This window comes from Rhinolophus sinicus, chromosome 12 (assembly GCF_057876585.1).
Source record: "Rhinolophus sinicus isolate RSI-liver-muscle chromosome 12, RSI-T2T, whole genome shotgun sequence".
NCBI classification, from domain to species: Eukaryota; Metazoa; Chordata; class Mammalia; order Chiroptera; family Rhinolophidae; genus Rhinolophus; species Rhinolophus sinicus.
Window position 1 is genome coordinate 13,073,521 of NC_142512.1, and position 20,273 is coordinate 13,093,793.

General features: G+C 42.9%; 1 protein-coding gene across 6 annotated transcripts in view; it reads left to right on the top strand.

Annotated features, from left to right (window-relative positions):
• PIK3R5 (phosphoinositide-3-kinase regulatory subunit 5) overlaps positions 1-20,273 on the top strand; it is a 66,080-nt gene that overhangs the window by 22,002 nt on the left and 23,805 nt on the right. For 4 of the 6 annotated variants that reach the window (XM_019755244.3, XM_074319622.2, XM_074319625.2 and 1 more), the window contains one exon: positions 18,301-18,416. In XM_019755244.3, the coding sequence (XP_019610803.3) occupies positions 18,314-18,416 (103 nt within the window). In that variant the 5' untranslated portion in view covers positions 18,301-18,313. Of the gene's footprint in view, positions 1-15,677; positions 15,792-18,300; positions 18,417-20,273 lie in introns of all 6 variants that reach the window. The other 2 variants (XM_019755242.3, XM_074319623.2) reach the window with 1 other exon arrangement.

Here is a 20,273-nt window from a genome sequence, read left to right on the forward strand (position 1 = left end):
AATGCAATAAAACAAGAAAAGGAAATAAAACAGTTGGAAAGAAAGAAATAAAATTATCTTTGCAGGTGACATGATTGTCTATACTGAAAAATCCCAAAGAATTGACCAAAAAGACTCCTGGAACTAATGATCAATTATAGAAAGGTTGCAGGATTCAAGATTTATACAAAGAAATCTATTATCTTCCTATATACCAGGAATGAGCTATTGGCATTTGAAATAAAAAATACACAACATCATTTGGCATTAACATCAAAAAATGAAATACTTAGGTATAAATCTAACAAAATATATGCAAGATCTATATGAGGAATACTTCAAAATTCTGATGAACAAACTCAAAGAAGATCTAAATAAGTGGAAAGATATCCCATGTTCATGGATAGGCGGACTCAATATTGTTAATGTGCTAGTTCTTCCTAACTTGATCTATAAATTCAATGGCATTCCAATCAAAGTCCAGCAAACTACTTTGTCTATATCAACAAACTGATTCTAAAGTTTATATGGAAAGTCAAAAGACCCAGGATAGCCAAAACAATCTTGAAGAAAAAGAACAAAGTTAGAGAATGGATATTACCTGACTTCACGACTTACTATAAAGCTACAGTCTTCAAAACAGTGATATAGGTGAGAGAATAGGCAAATAGATCAATGGAACAGAATAGAGAGCCAAGAAATAGACCTACACAAATAAAAGCAACTGATTTTGACAAAGTAACAAAGGCAATCCAATGGAGAAAGGAGATATAGGTATAGTTATAGATATATCTATGTATATATTTTATATATGTATGTATAAATAGATATATTTTATATATATATATTTTTTAACAAACTGTGCTGGAACAATTGGGTATCCACAACAAAACAGTGAATTGACACAGTCACCTTTAACCTTTCGTAAAAATGAACTCAAAATGGATCACAAAGCTAAAGGTAAAATGCAAAACTATAAAATTCCTAGAAGATAACAGGAGAAAACCTAGATGACCTTGGGTTCAACAATGAGTTTTTAGCTATAACACCAAAAGCATAATCCATGAAAGAAAAATTTAATGAGTTGAACTTCATTAAAATTAAAAACTGCTCCTCAAAAGACACTGTTAAGAGAATGAAAAGATAAGCAGCCATAGACTTGGAGACAGTATTTGCAAAACATTTATCTGATGAAGAACTTGTATCCAAAATATACAAAGAATTCTTAAAACTCAACAGTAAGAAAACAAACGATCCAATTTTTAGTGGCAAAAGATCTGAATCACTCACCAAAGAAGACATATATGGCAAATAAGCATATAAAAAGATACTCAACATCACATGTCATTAGGGATTGGAAGTTAAAACAACAATGAGATACCACTACACACCTATTAGAATGGCTAAAATCCAAAACATTGACACCACCAAGTGCTGATGAGGATGTGGAGCAATAGAAACTCTGATTCATTACTGGTAGGAATGCAAAATGGCACAGCCGCTTTAGAAGACAGTTGGGCAGTTTCTTAGAAAGCTAGGAAATCTTGCCATATGATCCAGCAATCATCCTTCTAGGTATTTACCCAAATGAGCTGAAGACTTATTTCCTCACAAAACCTGCATATGAGTGTTTATAGCAGCTTTATTCATAATTGCCAAAAATTAGAAGCAACCAAGATGTCCTACAGTAGGTCAATGGATAAACAAATCATAGTCCATCCATGGAATGGAATATTATTTAGTGATAGAAAGAAATGAGCTATGAAGCCATGGAAAGACATGGAAGGGCCTTAAATGCATATTACTAAGTGAATGAAGCCAATCTGCAAAGTCTACATAGTGTATAATGCCAACTGTTGACATTCTAGAAAAGGCAAAACTATAGAGACAGTAAAAAGATCAAGGGTTGCCAGCGGGTGTAGAGGGAAAGGGATGAACAGATAGAGCACAGGGGATTTTTAGGGCAGCGAAACTATTCTGTGTGATACTGTAATGGTGGATACATGACTTTTTTTTTAATATTTGGCAAAACCCGCGGAACTGTACAACACAAAGAGTGAACCCTAACGTAAGCTGTGGGCTTTAAATAATACTATTGGATCAATATTGGCTTAGCAGTTCTAACAAATATACCACACTATGGAAGATATTAATAATAAGGGAAACTGTGGGCAGGCGTGGGGTGGGGCCAGAAGGAGTATATGGGAACTGTCTTTACTTTCTGTTCAATTTTTCTGTAAATCTAAAACTGCTCTAAGAATTAAAATTAATAAAAAGTAAAAAAGAAATAACCATTTCTTTAGCTCCTTACATCAACTGAAATCCAGCTCTGAGCCCCATGCATCCTGCTAGGAGCTGTCCACGAACTCAGAGTTTTTTATTTTCCTGCCACAAACCTTCCCCAAGGTGGTTGCCTGAGTAGCAAAGGGATAGAGTGAGGGACGAGAACAATATACAGAAAGAAAGAAATTAATAGCACTATGCATTGTCCTGCATTCGGACTCTGTGGCCTGAGGAACAGCTCCTAGAAAGCTTGAGTTCTGATCTGAACACTTCCTTTGGCCTCTGGCAGAGGAAATACAGGAGGAAACAGTTCTCCCAGTCAACCTGCCCACACTGTGGGTGGTCAAAAATAACTACTCGTTCAACACCTCCGAGGACTGACTCACTGGGAAGTTACAATAGACTTGATTTCCCCTTGAGGCCTGAGGAATCTCCCCTACTGCTCATATGGTCATAACATCATGGCCACATAATTTGAGTGGGGAGTTTGGTTTGCACACACATGTAACTATCCAGGGAGAATCCGGCTGGGTCCTCTGGTAGACACTGGAGCTAGAATTGTTCACGTGGTGGACAGGCCACTGTCATCAAAGCTGAAAGTCCAGTAGAGGAGACAATTATAACAGGCATAGGGAAAGCAGAGAGGTTGCCATGGGTGCCCAACCCAACCTGGGGGTCAGGAGGCCTTTCCTGAGAAAGTGACCTTGTAAATGGAAGACAGAAAAAAATGCGTATTAGGAGCCTCATCAAAAGCAGGGAAAGATGATGGGAATGTTTCAGGCAGAGGGAGCACACTTAGAAAGAGGTTCATTATGAAGAGAAAAGGTGAAGGTATTAGACTGTTCAGGGAGGAAGGGCTCAGACTTCTCGGGGTCGTGTAAACCGGGTTAGGGTTTCAAACTTTGTCCTAAGGCATTGGAAAACCAAGAGAAAGCTTTAAGGGGCAGGGAGGGAATGACAATCAGGTGTGCTTTTTCATAGACAACTGCGCACAGAACAACGTCTATGCTATGATCCTATGTGTGTAAGAAGAAACTGCATGTGTGTGGGTGTGTATGCGGGCATATAAATGCTTCAAAAGGACTGGAAGGGTAAGAGGCCAAACTGAGGTGAAGAATGTGTGTATGTTTGAAAAGGGAACGTGGAGCTCAGGTAAATGGTCAGGCTAAGAAAAACCTTAAAGACTTATTCTGTACACTTAGTATTGCATGACTCCTTAAAAACATTTTTATTGAGGTATGGTTTACATACAGTGAAATGCACAAATTTTACTATACAGTTTGATGAGTTACAGAAAATATATGAGGTCTGACAATGAAATTCACAAACTTGTTGCAATGATGTTGCTAACCTCTTGTGATATCAGAGGGATTATTCATTATGAATTTGTACCAACTGGACAGTTAACCAAGTTTCCTATTTGGAAGTGCTGAAAAGGCTGCGTGAAAAGGTTAGACGACCTGAACTTTCGCCAACAATTCATGGTTCTTGCATCACAATGCACCAGCTCACATGACACTGTCTGTGAGGGAGTTTTTAGCTGGTAAACAAATAACTGGAACACCCTCCCTACTCACCTGATCTGGCCCCCAATGACTTCTTTCTTTACTCTAAGATAAAGGAAATATTGAAAGGAAGACATTTTGATGACCTTCAGTCCATCAAGGATAATACAATGACAGCTCTGATGGCCATTCCAGAAAAAGAGTTCCAAAATTACTTTGAAGGGTGGACTAGGCGCTGGCGTCGGCGCATAGCTTCCCAAGGGGAGTGCTTCGAAGGTGACTGTAGTGATATTCAGCAGTGAAGTATGTACGTAGTACTTTTTCTAGGATGAGTTCCCGAATATAATTGTCCGACCTTGTATACACCCATGTAACCTGTACTCCTATCAAGATATAGAATATTTCCATCATCCCAGGAAGTCCCCTCATGCTCATTCCTGGTCAACTCTCCCTGACCCATCCAGAGACAACTACCATTTTGGTTTATTTTACCATAGATTAGTTTTACCTGGTCTAGAACTTCTTGTAAATGGAACCATAGATTAGCTATCATTTTGTGTCCAGTTTCATTCGTGCAACATGTTTTTGGTATCAGCCATGTTGTTACATGCATTAGTGGTTTGTTCTTTTTTTTTATTCCTTGCACTGCTAAGTAGTAATGTAGTATATGAGTATACCAAATATGTTTATCCATTCTCCTGTTGATGGATTGGGTTGTTTCCACATTAAGGCTAGTGTGAATAAAGCTGCCATGAACATTTTTGCATAAGTCTTTTTGTCGACACGTGTTTTCATTTATTTGGGGTAAAGAAGTAGAATTATTGGGTCAAAATGATAGGTATTTACTAACTTTATGAAACTGGTTGCATCATTTATGTGCAACCAAAGTGGTTGCATCATTTTATGATTCCACCAATAATGTGTGGTTGCTCCATATCCTCACCAGCTTGGTATTGCTCATCTTTCTAATTTGAGCTGTTCTAGTGTAATGTAATCTCATTGTGGTTTTAGATCTGAGTTCTTCTGATGGCTAATAATCATAAGCGTATTTTCATGTGTTTATTGACCATTTAGATGTCTTTTGTGAGAAATGAAAACTTATATTCACACAAAAAACCTGTGCCTGAAGGTTTCTAGCAGGTTTATTCTGAATAGCCCCAAACTGGAAACAACCCAGATGTTCTTCAGTGGGTGGATCATTAAACAGAGGGGATCAAATATCCAAAAAGCTGGCACGTCCACTTGGGTGTCAAACTAATCAGCCATGATGCAAGCTCCGCTTACCTTCTGTAGAGATTTTGGCCTGAACCAAAGTCTTGATTTCCTTAACTCGTTTCCCTCTGATTTAGACATAATGTCAATCCCTGACTCTGGCCAGTCAGTATTTGTTTTCAGTTTGGATTATGTGCGTATGTCTTCCTTGTTTCTAGTCTTCATGAGTGTATTCAGTAAGAAGTTGGGAGAGAGATATCAATGCATGCTGTCCTAATGTCATAGTAAATAGCCCCATAGAGTTCTAGAGAGTTTTAGACTGTGTTAAATGGGACCCTTGAAATCAGTGTCTGTTTCATAAAAAGTTGTAAAAATCACACCTGGCCAAGTATCAGGAAGCAAGTCTGATTTCAGTTCTGTCCACAAACATTGATGGTTTCTATTCTTGTTAGAGAAGTTTCTCTTCCACTAGTAAACCATATTTGTGAATGGGATAGAGAGGGGAAAGGCAAGCTGTTTCTCTTATATAATTGGGCAAGAGTTTTAAGAGAATAGGAGACTGAAAAAGATGGATATTCCGGTGTCTGAGAGCAATTACGTGCTGTTGTATTAACAGAGAGATAATGGAGGTGGGAAATGATTTTTACCTGGGAGTGAAGGCAAGCTGGTGGAGAGGGGAGAGAATGGATTAGACCAGTCTGTACTCAGTGTTGTTCACTGGTAAAGCATCTGGAAGTCACAATGCTCCATACAATCTTCTTTGCCCCAAACTACTATGAAATATTCACGCCTGTCTTACAAACTAGAAATGATTCTTGCAGAATGCATGCAGCCTATAATGAATGCAATTTGTTACAACCACAATCTTTTTCCACATCCAGGAAACCCAGAAAGCTACCAATATATGTGTAATTGCCCTTTCTCGAGTTTTTACATTTACATTTATTTGTTGCTTTGTTGCTCTGAGATTGCTTGTTGGCAAACAAGACAGGCTGTACATTTGAGAGGTGGCAGCATTAAACAGTCTCCAGGGCCAGGTGCCCATGGTTCAGCGTAGGGGTCCATAGAATTTCGTTGCTGCCTGGAGTTTATAAACTTGGTAGATTCTTATCTTTCTCCGGTTCCTCGTCTTCTCAGTAATTTCAGTTTGCACATCTCTAGCTCTGTTATGGTTTCCTCTGTGTGCACAGAGAAGCTAAATTGCCTATGACACTCCAAGAAAGGACATACATCACTTACCAGCTGAGAGAACATTCTGTGCCTCAGTGTCATCATCTTTAATGTGGGAAGAAGAGAGTATTACCTCATGTGGATGCAATGAGGTAATTTATAGAAAGCACCTGAAACAGTGCCCAGCACATAGTAAGCCCTCAATTAACATTAGCTGCCATTATTATAATTATTATATGTGAAGGCAGCGTCATGCCTCCTGTTTTCCTTGCAATGCTCTTCCAGATGATTACCTGGGTAGAAGGGAGTCAGGTAGACCTGGGTCCAAATTCTGCCTAGGGTACTTGCTACTCGTGTGACCTTGGGAAAGTCATTTAGCCGCCAGGAAGCTGCACTTTCCTCATCCTTGTACATTCAGAGTTTTGTGGGGTTGTTCAGAATCAATGAGGTCATGTGCTTTAAGCCCTAAGCACAGTATCTGGCAGTCAGGGCTGCATACATGTTAGCATGTCTCCCCTTCCCTCCTCCATTCCTCATCTCACTTCTTCTTGGTCTTAACCACAGCTTTGTCTTCCTGAGCATTTCTGGGCCCTTTCCTTGGTAAAAGAAGAGCGTGAGCAAAGTTGGGAAGTAGACAAATGCTCATCTATGCTCCCTCAGTGGTTCTCCCTTTGGCACACTTCCACCTCATCCTGCTCCCCCCCTGCTCCCTGCACCCCCCAACCCGCACACCATCTCCACCTACCTGTTCATATTTTCTCCCTCTCCGGGCCCTGGAGTCCTTCCTCTGCCCATTATCCACTGTCGCTGCCGTCATAGACTCATTTGTTAGCTAAATGTCCCTCCAGGAATCTTGTATCTTGAAAAATAAGTTAGAACAGAGGAAGTGAGTAACCCCAATTCATGGGGAATGAATCACTGACAATGAGAATTCAGGCACTTTTTGGGCAAGATTTTGTCCCTGGAAGCTTCAAATTATAGCATAGAGGTGAAACCGCATACTTAGTCCTTTGAGAGTCTAGAAAACAGTAGAAATGATTTCCTGTGAACACGGCATAGGAAAGAATGTGGGCTTCAGGAGTCAAGCCAACTTTGGATGTGCTTCCAGCTCAGGCCATAGGAACTATGACTGCAGGAGCTTGGGCAAATAAATGGCTGACTCTCCCTGTAATACAGGAATTGCGGAAAACTATGATTATGTCCCAGGGTGATTATGATCATTAAACTAGACAGTCAAATGAAAGTGCCCAGAATGGTACCTGACATAGAGCGGCCACTCAGTAATAGCCAGTCTGCCTGCTTGCACCCATCTTTCCTTCCTTCCTTCCTTCCTTCCTTCCTTCCTTCCTTCCTTCCTTCCTTCCTAATCTCTAGGTTGAAACTTATAGACAATTGACATTCCTATGTAACATAGCAAAGATGCTAATTCTTTTTTTTTAACTCCTTTTAAAAATTGTGGTAAGATACATGACATAAAATTTACCATCATAACCATTTTTAAGTGTATAGTTCAGTAGTGTTAAGTACATTCACATTGTGCAACCCATCTATAAAACTCTTTTCATCTTGGAAAACTGGAACTCTGTACCCCTTATCCAATAACTCCCCATCCTCCTCTCTGCCCCTCGCCACCACCCCAGCTTTTGCAATCACCATTCTACTTTCTGTCTCTATGAATTTAACTTGTCTAGGTATCCCATATAAGTGGAATCAAACTGTATTTTCCTTTTTGTGACTGGCTTATTTCACTTAGCATAATGTTCTCAAGGTTTGTTGTAGCATGTATCCGAATTTCTTTCCTTTTTAAGGCCAAATAATACTCCACTGTATGTATATACCAATGTTTAACCATCCATCTGTCGATGGCCACTTGGGTTGCTTCTATCTTTTGGTTCTTGTAAAAAATGCTGCTATGAACATGAGTGTACAGTATCTGTTCAAGTACCTGATTTCAATTCTTTTGGGCATATACCCAGAAGTAGAATTAGTGGATTATATCATATTTCTATTTTTAATTTTTTGAGGAATCACCATACTGTTTTCCTTAGTGGCTGTAGCATTTTACATTCCCATCAACAGTGCCCAAAGGTTCCAATTTCTTCACAGCCTTGCTAACACTTATTTTTGTTTTATTTTGTTTTTGATAATAGCCATCCTAATGGATGTGAGATTGTATCTCGTGATTTTGATTTGCATTTCCTAATGATTAGTGATGCTGAGCATCTCTCATATGCTTATTGGCCATTTGTATATATTCTTCAGAGAAATGTTTATTCAAGTCCTTTGTCCATTTTTAAATTGGGTTGTTTTGTTTTTGTCATTGTTGAGTTCATAGGAGTTCTTTATATGTTCTGGATATTAGCTCCGAACCTGACAGATGGTTTGCAAATTTTTCCCCCTATACTGTAGGTTGCCATTTCACTCTGTTGTTTCCTTTGATGCACAGAGTTTAAAATTTTGATGAAGTCCAATTTATCTATTTTTTTCTTTTGTTGCCTGTGCTTTTGGTGTCAAGTCCAAGAAATCATTAACAAATCTAAGGTGATGAAGCTTTTCCTCTATGTTTTTTTTAAATAAGAGTTTTATAGTTTAAGCTCTTTATATTTAGTCTCTGATCCATTTTGAAGTAATTCTTTATGATATTCAATTCCTGTCTAACAACAGGGAATGCATTTCCGTTTCTTTGCCTCTTCATTAAAATCTTGCACATCTTTAAAGTTTACTTTCTCTTATTATTATTATTTGTTGTTGTTGCTATTATATGTGAGGTCTTTTTCCAATGTAATTTCTGTTTTTCATTTGTATAATTGAATATCAATTTCTGTTTTAATTTGTACTCAACCACCTTACCTAATTCTAGTTTTTGTTATAGCCATTTTTCAGTTGATTAGTTTGGGTTTCTATAAACATTTTGAGGGTGAAAAAACTGAATTATGCCAATTTTACATATCACAAAGCTATAATTCATAATGAGCCTCCGTGAATTACATATGACATATGACATATAAAGTCTTAGAAAGTACCTCACCCACATACTCATCCTGAAGTTACTCAAAATACCCCAGCTGATCAAGAAATGAATCACAATAAAGAACTAGGGATGGCAATGGTACAAAACACACAGAACACTGAGCAATGCAATAAATCAAATTTAAAGCCACTGTCCAAAACAAACAAACAATTGCTGTTATTATAGTTAACACATTTACTATAAATGTCAAAAATAATTGTTAAAAGAATTGTGATGTTTTGTAAAAATATTTAATACAAATCCGGACCTGTATTTTAAAAGAAAACATAATGTTACAACTTTAAGAAGGGCTAAAATCACGGATTCAGAAATAATTTTTAAAATTATGTAGGAAGTTTAGATCTAAATCTTTGCTCCTAAAATTTTAAAGTTTTATTAAAATGAATGCTACTGACAAAAATGCAAACTCACAAAATTGACACGTGAGGATGTTAAATACCTGAACAGCCCAAAAACTCCAGAAGAAATTTGAAAAAGGATTCCAGCAATAACCTTAAGAAGTGCTGAGGTGCTTCCCGGGTGGGCAGCAGAGGCTGATTCTCATCTAAGCAGGAGGAGCTGTGACTGACTATCCTGGGGGTTCTAGGCTCTGGTTCTAGTTATGAATCTGCCACTTTCTAATCTGAGCAAGTCCCCTCACTGCTCAGAGCCTCCATTTTTTATCTGTAGAATGGGAGCGCTGCCCTGGATGATCTCTAAGGTGCCCTCCTAGTCTTACAGTCTAGGTATAGTGTATACCTATAGTCTAGGTTTATATATATCGTGTCTGTATATGTGTGTGTCTAAAATAGGAAACATTGCTTTCCAACCCTGACTGCATCAGAGGCATTCAGAGAGTGCTTTATTTCTTAGCCCACTCTCAAAGGCATCTAGAGTTGCACAGCAGAATTTTGTATGTTAAGAAAATACCCTGATAGTTAATAGATAGCATTTATTGAAGGTTTATAATGTGCCATGCACTAGTCTAAACTTTTCCATATATTAACTCATTCTGCTCACCTTCAGCTCCTGCAGACCCCCAAAACGCACCTGGATTGGTCTGTCCTTTTAGATAACACCAAAGCAATGATTGATACAAATGCAAACTGGACGTCAACACCTTATGGTAACATTTGGTCACAGGTGTCATCAAGATGTTCCAGACTATATTAACTACTAACTCTTTCCAGATTGCCATCAAAATGAAAACACAATCATTCTCACAGAGAGCCCTCAGAAACTCTCCAAGAACCCCAGAGATTCTCAACTTCAGTTTAGGAACCTCGAGTTAGGGGATTTTAAGGCAGCCAGCCCTACACTGGTCCACCTACCAGTAATTAGGAACTGTGACTACACATGAAATAGCAACTTTAAACAAGTTCATGAATGGCGACAAGGCATTGGATAGCCACCTAGAAAGATATATAAAGGCTATGTTAGATTATATAACTGTGTTAAGGGTTGGAGAGCTATGTACGCGCCCTCCACTCAGCTTCCCCTAATGTTCACAACTTACATAACACAGTGCAGTTATCAAAACCAGGTACATCTGGTATAATACTGGAAACTAAACTACAGACCTTATTTGGATGTTAGCCGTTTCCCCACTGATGTCCCCTTTCAGTTCCAGAATCCAGTCCATGATCCCATATTGCACTTAGTTTTTGTGTCTCTCAGTCTCCTTCAATCTGACAGTTCCTCAGTCTTTCCTTATTTCTTATGACCTTGACACTTTGTGAGTACTGGTCTGTTATTTTAAGAATTTCTCTCAATTGGTTTTTATTATTATTATTATTAGTTTCAGTATACAAAAAAAGGATAGTGATTAGACATGTATATACCACACAAAGTGATAACCCCAATAAGTCTATTATCCATCTGACACTGTTCATAGTTATTACAATATGATAAGCTGTATTCCCTATGCTGTACTTTACATCCCTGCAACTATTTTTTTTTAATTATAGTTGGCATTCAGTAGTATTTTATATCAGTTTCAGGTGTACAATGTAATAGTTAGACATTTATATAATTTATGGAGTAATTCCCCCAATAAGTCTAGTACCCACCTGACACTATACATAGTTTTTACATTATTGACTATATTCCCCATAGTGTACTTTACATCCCTGTGACTATTTTATAACTACCAATTTCTACTTCTTAATCCCTTCACCTTTCTCACCGAGCCTCCCAACCTCCCTCCCATCTAGTAACCATCAGAGAAATGTAAATTAAAACCACAATGAGATATCACCTCACACCTGTCACAATGGCCATCATCAATACATCAACAAACAACAAGTGTTGGGGAGGATGTGGAGAAAAGGAAACCCTCATGCACTGTTGTTCGGGTTGCAAATTGGTGCAGCCACTATGGAAACAGCATGGAGGTTCTTCAAAAAATTAAAAATAGAACTACTTTATGACCCAGCAATTCCACTCTTAGGTATTTATCCAAAGAAATCCAAAGCACTAATTCCAAAAGATATATGCACCCCTATGTTCATTGCAGTATTATTTATAATAGCCCAGATATGCAAGCAACCTAAGTGTCCAACAATAGACAAATGGATAAAGAAAAAGTGACACATACATACAATGGAATATTACTCAGCCATAAAAAAGAACGAAATCTTGCCATTTGTGACAACATGAGTGGACGTAGAGGGTATTATGCTAAGTGAAATGAGTCAGACAGAGAAAGACAAATAGCATATGATCTCACTTATATGTGGAATAGAAACAATAAAATAAGTGAACAAACAACACAGAAACAGACTCATAGATACAGACATCATTTGGGTTTTGAATGGTGTTTTCTCATGGTTAGATTGTAGTTATGCATTTTTGGAAGCATCCCACAGAAGTGATGTCTTGTCCCTCTTAGTGCATCACACCAGGGGATACATGAGGTTGATAAGTCTTACAATTGGTGATATTAACTTTGATCTTGAGGTTAGGCTGGTGCTGGGTTTCTCCACTCTGATGTTATTATTTTCCCCTTTGTAATTGATTAATTTCTTGGGGGAAAATACTCTGGGACTGCGCAAATATCCTGTTTGCTCTCAGATTTTCACCTACGGATTTTATCATTCATCGGTGGCTCGTGCCTGCCAAATTATTACAATTGTGTTTACCTAACGGTGATTTTGTATTTCTCTCATTTCCCCCACATTTATTAATTAAAATTCTTTTGTAAAGGAGAACTGTTCCTTCTCCTCCATTTATTTTGATTTTATTTTATTATTTATAACAATAGGATAGAATCATGGGTATTTACTTCAACCTATGAATTATAATCCAACCCTTTTGTTACATAGTTTTTCAAATTATCCTGCCTTTGGCCATTGAAAGCTCCTTCAAGCTAGCTCCTAATGTCCTTTTGACACTCCCTAACCTTGTACAAGTATTGACTTATATTCTGGCACTACAAGATGTTCCATGTTTATCTTGTATATTTCCCCCCCAGTTCTAGAATCGGCCATTTCTCGAAGGACTTGGTTCTTTTGATTGGAGATTGGTGTTTAGAAATCAAGATCTGGGCTGCAGGTGTGCTCATTGTTACTGGGACATTGTTATTTCTAGGCTCTCTCAGCAGACAGAGCTTGAAATTATATGTATGTGTACATAATCTTTTTTTTTTTTTACGTCTACGTATATATATCTGTGTATACCTTAAAAACCATGAGTTCATATTGATTTCGCCAATTCCAGTTCAACACCATAAGGTTGATTCATTCTAGACCTCCCCGCTTTTCCTTATCTGTAACTTCTTTCTCCAACAGTGAAAAACTAGCTCTCTGTCTCTATGATATATTTATTTATTTGTTCAATCCTAGCATATACATAAAGAAGTTTCAGGATTTTTAACACACATCCCTGTGAGAAACAGGTATAATAACTAGAAAAAAATATTTGCATATAATTCTTTTTCTCTTTAGCCTTATAGTATCCAATCAAAATGCTATTTTCCAAAGTTATTCGGAGTAGTTCTTTCACTCCCTATCCCTTTCGATGTCATCATGTTAATCTCTTGTCGTATAGTTAGGTTAATTTCTTATTGTTTGTATTCCATTTTTGCCCTCCCCCCAATATCCTGTTTCATTCCAGTCGTGTATTTAATTTGGGGTATGTAACATGGTGCTATGGTTCTAAGAGTCAAAATGATACAGGAATTCCCAGGAAATGTGGCTACTCCTCATCCCTGCCCCACCTCACGCCCCTCTCCTTCCCACCCCTTTCTCACTCCAATCTCCTTAGTTTCTGGTGTATCTTTCCTGTATCGGAAGTGAGAATTTTAAAAATTAGGTCGCAGAAGAAATTCTGCCTTACACAGTCATAAGGAGAGTGTGGGCAGGAAGGGAGGTTAAGCCACAGGGGACAATAGGAGGGGGGAAAGGGAAGAGTGACCCAGAACTGAAGCAGGTGAGGTCCGTGCTGGACCACCTGCCTTGGTGTTTCTCTTATTCCCACCTGTGGGACCAAGGCTTCAATGCATGGGCCTGGGATATTCCAGAACATCAGGGGAGCAGTGCAGAGAGTCCGCCAGAGCCTGGAGACCCATGCTTCCCTTCCTATGAGGTGTGGGTCCTCCAATTCTGCCTTTCTGCCCTGTTTGAGAAGTCCCCCAAGAAAAGAAGCCCTCCTCCCTGCCCCAAGTGGGGCTCTCTCCAGAAGCGGGACCCAGGCAGATCCTGACCCTCTGACTAGTCCTGCACGTTGCCGAAGATGACCCGTTTTGTATCATGGGGTCATGTCTACAAGCGGAGGTCTGCCTCTCCAAACTGTCCTGTTCAGAGTCTCCAGTAAAGACTCATCCTTCCTGGGTCAGAAGAGGAACTTGGAGGTGGGGGCAAGCCCCGATGTTGGGGCAAGCCCCCGCGGATGGGGGAGGGTATTCCCATTCCCAGCAGCCGGGAGTGGGCTGCCCGGGGGAAGCCAGGCCTTGCTTGCCAAGGCTTTGACAAAAGGAATCATCCCTGGAGAGAGAGGGATGCCACTTTCTTCCCCCGTCATCTCCGCCCCAAAGCCCCTGTGGTTCTGCTGACAAGTCACAAGAAACGGCTGATGATTGACTCATCAAACGGATGTGAGCGTGCCAGAGCACCAGGCAGTGAGCTGGGTTAACCTCCAGGGCAGCTCAGCTGAGGATGCCCCGCTGGGCCCCCACCCCCCGGGGCTCCCAGGGCCCAGCACCTTGGGCTTGCCTCTCAGAGGAGAGTGGGGCAAGCTCTAGATGGCCTCAGGATGCCAGGGAGGCTGGCATACCAGGAACTCTGCACAATGCCCATCTGTAGAGAAGGCCTTGATTGCCTCCAGTGAACAGCCAGGGACACTGAGGCTAGGAGTTGGGAAAGTTGCAAGGGCTGGGAGAAGGGCAGAAACGTGGTCCAGCAGGCGTTAGAGGTGTGTGGAGAGCAGCCTTGAGTCTCTGTGAGGGATACTGTGTTCTGAGCCCCTAAGGATGGGGGTGAGGCAGAAGGCTTTGGCTGAGACTGTTCATTTGCATCTTATGTTTATGTCAGTTACAGTGGGACACAATAGTGCAGAGTGACTCATTCCTACCTCCTTACACTTGTCCATTGCAGCAAAGCTGGGCGGAGGGGTCTTTAAACCCAGTTCTCACTGTAAAACCCTTGTTCCAGACTAGAGACCCAGGGCCCCATAGGCCACCATGGTCATTGCCCAGGTCAACCAAGAGTGCTGCTTCTGTGAGCCCTGGTCCTCTCTCTGGAGTGTGGGCAGCTGTGTAGACAGACATGGTGGCCCCAAGATCCCCAGCTGTCTTAAAACAAGATCATGTTATATAGTTAATTGAGTCTTCATCTATGGGGTGGAAGCATGAATTGATTTTATTTTTCTTCCAGTAACTGCATTTGACCGTGTTGAGGGGCAGTGTGTGACAGTGGTCAAGAGCCAGACTCCCTGGGTTCATACCCTGGCTTTGCCACCTCCTAGCTGTGTGACCAGAGACCAGTTGTTTAACTTCTCTGTGCCACAGACTTCCCAGCTCTTTATCCAGCCCCCTGCAACTTCCCCCAAAGGTGGTCCAACCTGTAGTGGCCTCTTACTGCTAAGCTTCCCTCACCTGCTGGGGGCCCTTCCAGATGAAGTATCAACAAAACAGCTTAAATCCAGTTTTTGTTCCTAGTATGCACCGCCCCTCAACACACACACACACAGCCTTACCCAACAGTGGTCCTGCAAGCTGCCCCACTGCTGCTCCTCTCAGCTCTGCCATGGCTCACGGGGAGTGCTGGCTGTGTAGAGTGAACCGAGAACAATGGAGTGTCCCCCCCTGGCAGCCAAAATAAGGGATTCTCTTAAAGCCCCTGTACCCTTGGCTGACGACCCCTCCCCTCTTCCCAGTGTTGTTGTACTGATGCGGGCAGGTGGGCAGCTGTGCTGGTTGCCAGCAAGACCCACGGCATGGTTGCTGGTCCCCATCCCTTACAGCTCACTGTGCCCCTCAGCACTTTAGCCCGTAGGTCATCAGGAACCTTTTGTCTTCTCAGTGGGCGTTGGCTGCAGTTTGAGAACACGGAAGTCCTACTTGATGCCCTTCTGTGGATACCCGTGGTGATCATCCCAGTTTGGCCTCACCCCAGGCTGCCCCTCCTCTTCTCTGGGTATGAGCTTCCCCTTCTGTGAAATGAAGGACTTGCAGGGGACTGACCGCTGAGCTCCCTCCAAGAACCAGCCTGAGGCTAAAGGGAAGAAATCAGCCTGTGGAGACAAAGGCCTGTTGATGACATCCAGGCCAACCATTCATGTCCCAAACTCATCCTTTTGAAGGTGCCTGGTCTTCCAGCTTCTCCAGCAGGTGCCGTTAACTCTGAGCCCGAATAGGACCAGGCTTGACAGGGTCTTGTATATTTGGGCTGCTGCTGAAGGCAGAAGGATGAGGCCTTGTCACAAGTGTTCATTCCCAGGGACACACATCTATGTCAGTGCTGGCACAATCCAGGTGAGGGAGAAGCCCAAAAGCCTGAAATCGGCCTAGCTTGGCTTGGGGTCAGTGGACTCACTGCCTGGACTACCTGTAGTAGAGTCAGCAGACATAAGGCCCAAAGGTGACTGTGAAAGTCACCCCCTGGAAGGGCCCAAAGACAACTTTGCAATCCAGGTGCCACCAATGGAAATACCCAAGGTCCATGGTCCTGAATCACCAGTGAGAGATTTCCTGAACTCAATCTGCCACCTTAGCAGCTGGAAGGTGTGGGACCTGGAAGTCTGGTCTGTGCTCCAGGGTCTTAGTCATTGGCAGGCTCATTCTTGTGCCCAGACCTTTGCACATGCTGTCTCCTCTTTCTGGAACATTCTTCCTCCTAACTTCACTCCTGGCTTCCTCACTCGGCTTCAGTGTCCCTTCTGAGATGCTTCCCTGACCTCTTACAGCCTTGAGTGGGCTCCCCTTTTGGCCTCCTCCCAGCACCAACTCTTTCTTCACGGCATGATGACCTTCTGCAGTGACCTCTTTCTTGCTCTCTTAAGTTGTTTGATGTCTCTGTCCTTCACAAGGAGCTTGCCTGCTTCATTCACTGCTGTGTCGCTAGTGCCTGACACATAGTAAACGGTCCCTGCACATATGAAAGCATAAATGCATGCGTGCTGCTTCCTGTGTGCCCACCCCTGTACCATCCCAGGGTCCTCACTGAAGTCACATGATGCTGGACCGCTCACAAAGGGCTTGTGTTTCCCTGGGCACGTGGTTCCTCCCAGGTTGGGAGAGTAGGAAGATTTGCCTACTGGGCCCTCCGTGAGCCAAATGCTCCCGTCATGCAGCTGAGTCCAAGTTAGGATTTCATAGCTCTTTGCATGTTGTTTGCATGGTTCAGTTCTGAGCTCTCTGCTTCTGCTTGTGGTTTCCCGGTCCGTCCCCAGTTCCACAGAGCTGGACCACTGTTTCCTCAGCTTCCTTCTATGACCTGGCCTGATTGGCCTTCAACAGGGTCTGACTGGAAGGTTGAATGCAGTGAAATTCCTGAGGGAAAGAGTGATTTTGGCAAAGACTGTGGCATGATTATTTTCATGTTTTGAAATCTTACTCAGTACATCCACTATGGCATTTAATCTTCCCAGCAGCCCTATGGCATCGGTACCCTCATCCCATTTTATAGATAGGTAAACTGAGGCTCAGAAAAGTTTAAAAATTTGTCCAAAGTCTCATGACCAACAAATATCAGATTTGAGATTTAAGTCCAAGTCTGTTTACGCCAGAGGCCAAGCTTATTCACTGTGCTAAATTACTTGTCATGGCTTCCCCAGGGACCCAGGAGCCCTCACACATAACGAAGCAGCTGGGCTGATCCTGCTGGAGGCTCTCAGAATTTGGCACTTTCCACAGTTCCCCATCTACTGCTAAAATCCCTTCTTAAATCCCCTCGGCAGAGACAGTCCAGCCTGAGCGAAGTACCCCTGGTCGCTCCTCAGCAGGACAAAGGAGGGTGCTAAGCAGGGTCTTTGGATAACTAGTAACACTGCCAAACCTCAGAGAAAGAAAAGAAAAATGGCAAAAGTGGAGGTGAGGGCAGAAAAGGAACAAGTACCTGTGGCCTGGGCACCCAAGCAGAGGGTAGGTTGGGGTGGGGGTGGAGGGACATGTGAAGACAGCCCCCACGGAGACTCAGCATTGGAGCACCCAGTGCGCTGAAGATCTCTGTGGTCTTTTCATCAGGAACAGGCTCCTTACCCGTCCCTGGGGGCACGGGGCATGCAGGCCTGGAAGTTCAGAAAAAGTCCCCTCAGTGATTCTGACTTTTCCCTTGGAGTCCACCTGCCCAGCCTACTGGGGTCTGGTAACTTCCTGGGCACCTCCCACGCTCTTGGAGACACTCACCACTGCTAGATGGGGCAGGCACCTCTCTGCTCCTGTCCCTGACCCCTCATTTCCTGTGGCACTGTGCTGTTAGGCTGCAGAGGGGCTCCTTCATGCAACTCAGAGCAGCACCGCCAGGAGCCATTCTAGCCCTGGAGGCAGCTGTAAGCCCCCTCATGCTGCATCCATAGCACCCAAGCTATAGCAAATTGATGGCACTGGGCTGTGAATGCCCCTTGTCTGTGCCATCTGCTCTGCTAGGTCATGTGCTCCTCAAATTCGGGAGTCTCGAGGCTGACCGGTGTCTGTCCCCCACACAGGCAATGACTCAAGATGCAGCCTGGGGCCACGACGTGCACAGAGGACCGCATCCAGCATGCCCTGGAACGCTGCTTGCATGGGCTCAGCCTCAACCGCCGCTCCACGTCCTGGTCAGGTAGGTCTGAGGGAGCTGGGGAGGTGCTCTTAGGGCCCAAAGTAGTCTCAGGGGCTGCAATGAGCACTGGACCAGGCACAGAAGCTGGCAGGTTCTGGTTCCAACTCTGTGTGACTTGAGCAAAGCCCTAGACCTTACCTGGGCAGGTGCTAGGCACAGCAGTTGATGGAGAGTGGGCCCTCGGTATGCAGCAGTTTCTCCTTTCTCCCATGCTATCTTCTTCCTCCTCCTTAGGGCTGTATCTTGCTTCCCTAGCATGTGCTTCTTAGAAGCATAGTGGTTATTGAACCCACTTAGAAATACCACAACTGCTGATTCCGAAAGAGCAGCTGGGAATTCGTAGACAGCTCTCCCCAGAATTCTGTTTACTTGGTTTCTAGTTCCTTCCACATCCCCATCCTCCTCTTTTCGTGATAGAATAAGGAACAATCTCAGCAGAGCTCCAGGGAGCAGGAGGCCTCCATATTCCATGTTCCTCAGGACTGAGAAATGGAGGCATCTGCTGGCTAGGGCAGATGTGTCTGCAGCCTGGTGCCTAATTGTAATAATTCCTTGTGCTCGTAAAGGTTTTTCACATCCTGTGTCTCACTTGCCTCCCTAATTACCCCACAAGATAGATACCCACTGCTTCTTGAACATACCTGGTTCCTTCCTACCTGAGGACCTTTGCACTTGCTGCCTGGAACTCTTCCCTCAGAACTGTGCAGAGTTGGCTCTTTGTCGTCCAGGCCTCAGCTCAAACGTCACCTCTGAGAGGCTTTCCTTAGCCTTTGGAATTCAACAGATCTGGATTAAAACTGTCTCTCACTGGCTGTATAAACTTGTACAAGTCAGTTAACCTCTCAGGACCTCACCCATCTTGTCTGTAAACTGAGAATAATACCAACAGGAACCACTTTCCTGAAGGGAGGATGGGAGACTCATGGAGATAGTAGATGCAAAGGCCTAGCACATAGTAGGTGGTCAATAAATGGTTGTTTGTTGTTGTTGTTTTTCTTGACTCCTATCTAGATTTTGAGCTTTAGCTTATAGAATTGAGGGAGCCATCATTAAATAAAAGAATACAAAAATATCTGACTTTTGCAAATTTTACAAAAACCTCTGACCATGTGAACACACTGTTAGGGGCCTCAGCATTTTAAAAGGAGCCCGTAGGGAACTCATGGTCAAGCCACTTCCACCCCTACTGCTCTCAGTAAACACACACACACACACACACACACACACACACACACACGCCTCCATGACAACTCCTTTAATTTTTAGGGGTTTACCCTTGCTGACTGCAGAGAAACAGAGTGACAAAATAGGAAAGGCTGGGGAAGTTACAGAGCGACAAAGTGCTCATTAAAGCTTTCAAAATATAAATGAATGTAGCTTCCCCTTCCTGGGCTCCATTCCAGGCAGTCCTGGGAAGTCCCATGGCTGTCATAGACTCAGCCTTATGTCAGGGCGAGGTTGGGGGATGGTCACCGGGGCTCCTTTCCTTATTCTTCCAGCAATCTCTACCTTTTCCTTGCATCTCAGAGGTTCCAGTACTCACTGTCGGAAACCAGGGCAGGGCAGTGTGTGTATGTGTGGGGGGGGAGGGCGGGGATGGGCGGAGGAACTGGTGCTCTCCAGAAGCACAGGATGCAGAATCATGACTGGTTTATCGGCCTCTGAAGGGGATCCCAGCCCCTCTCTGTGTCTCTTGAGCTTCCAGGAATATAAAACTTGTCATTATGTTTAATGGGGCATGGTAAGGTTGAGTGTTGATTGTGAATTTTCTGAGAACCACTTGAGAAAGGAATCCCCAGTATAGCTCCTGGCTTACCCACTTCTCTCCATCCCCAAACTGACCACTGGCCTCTCTGT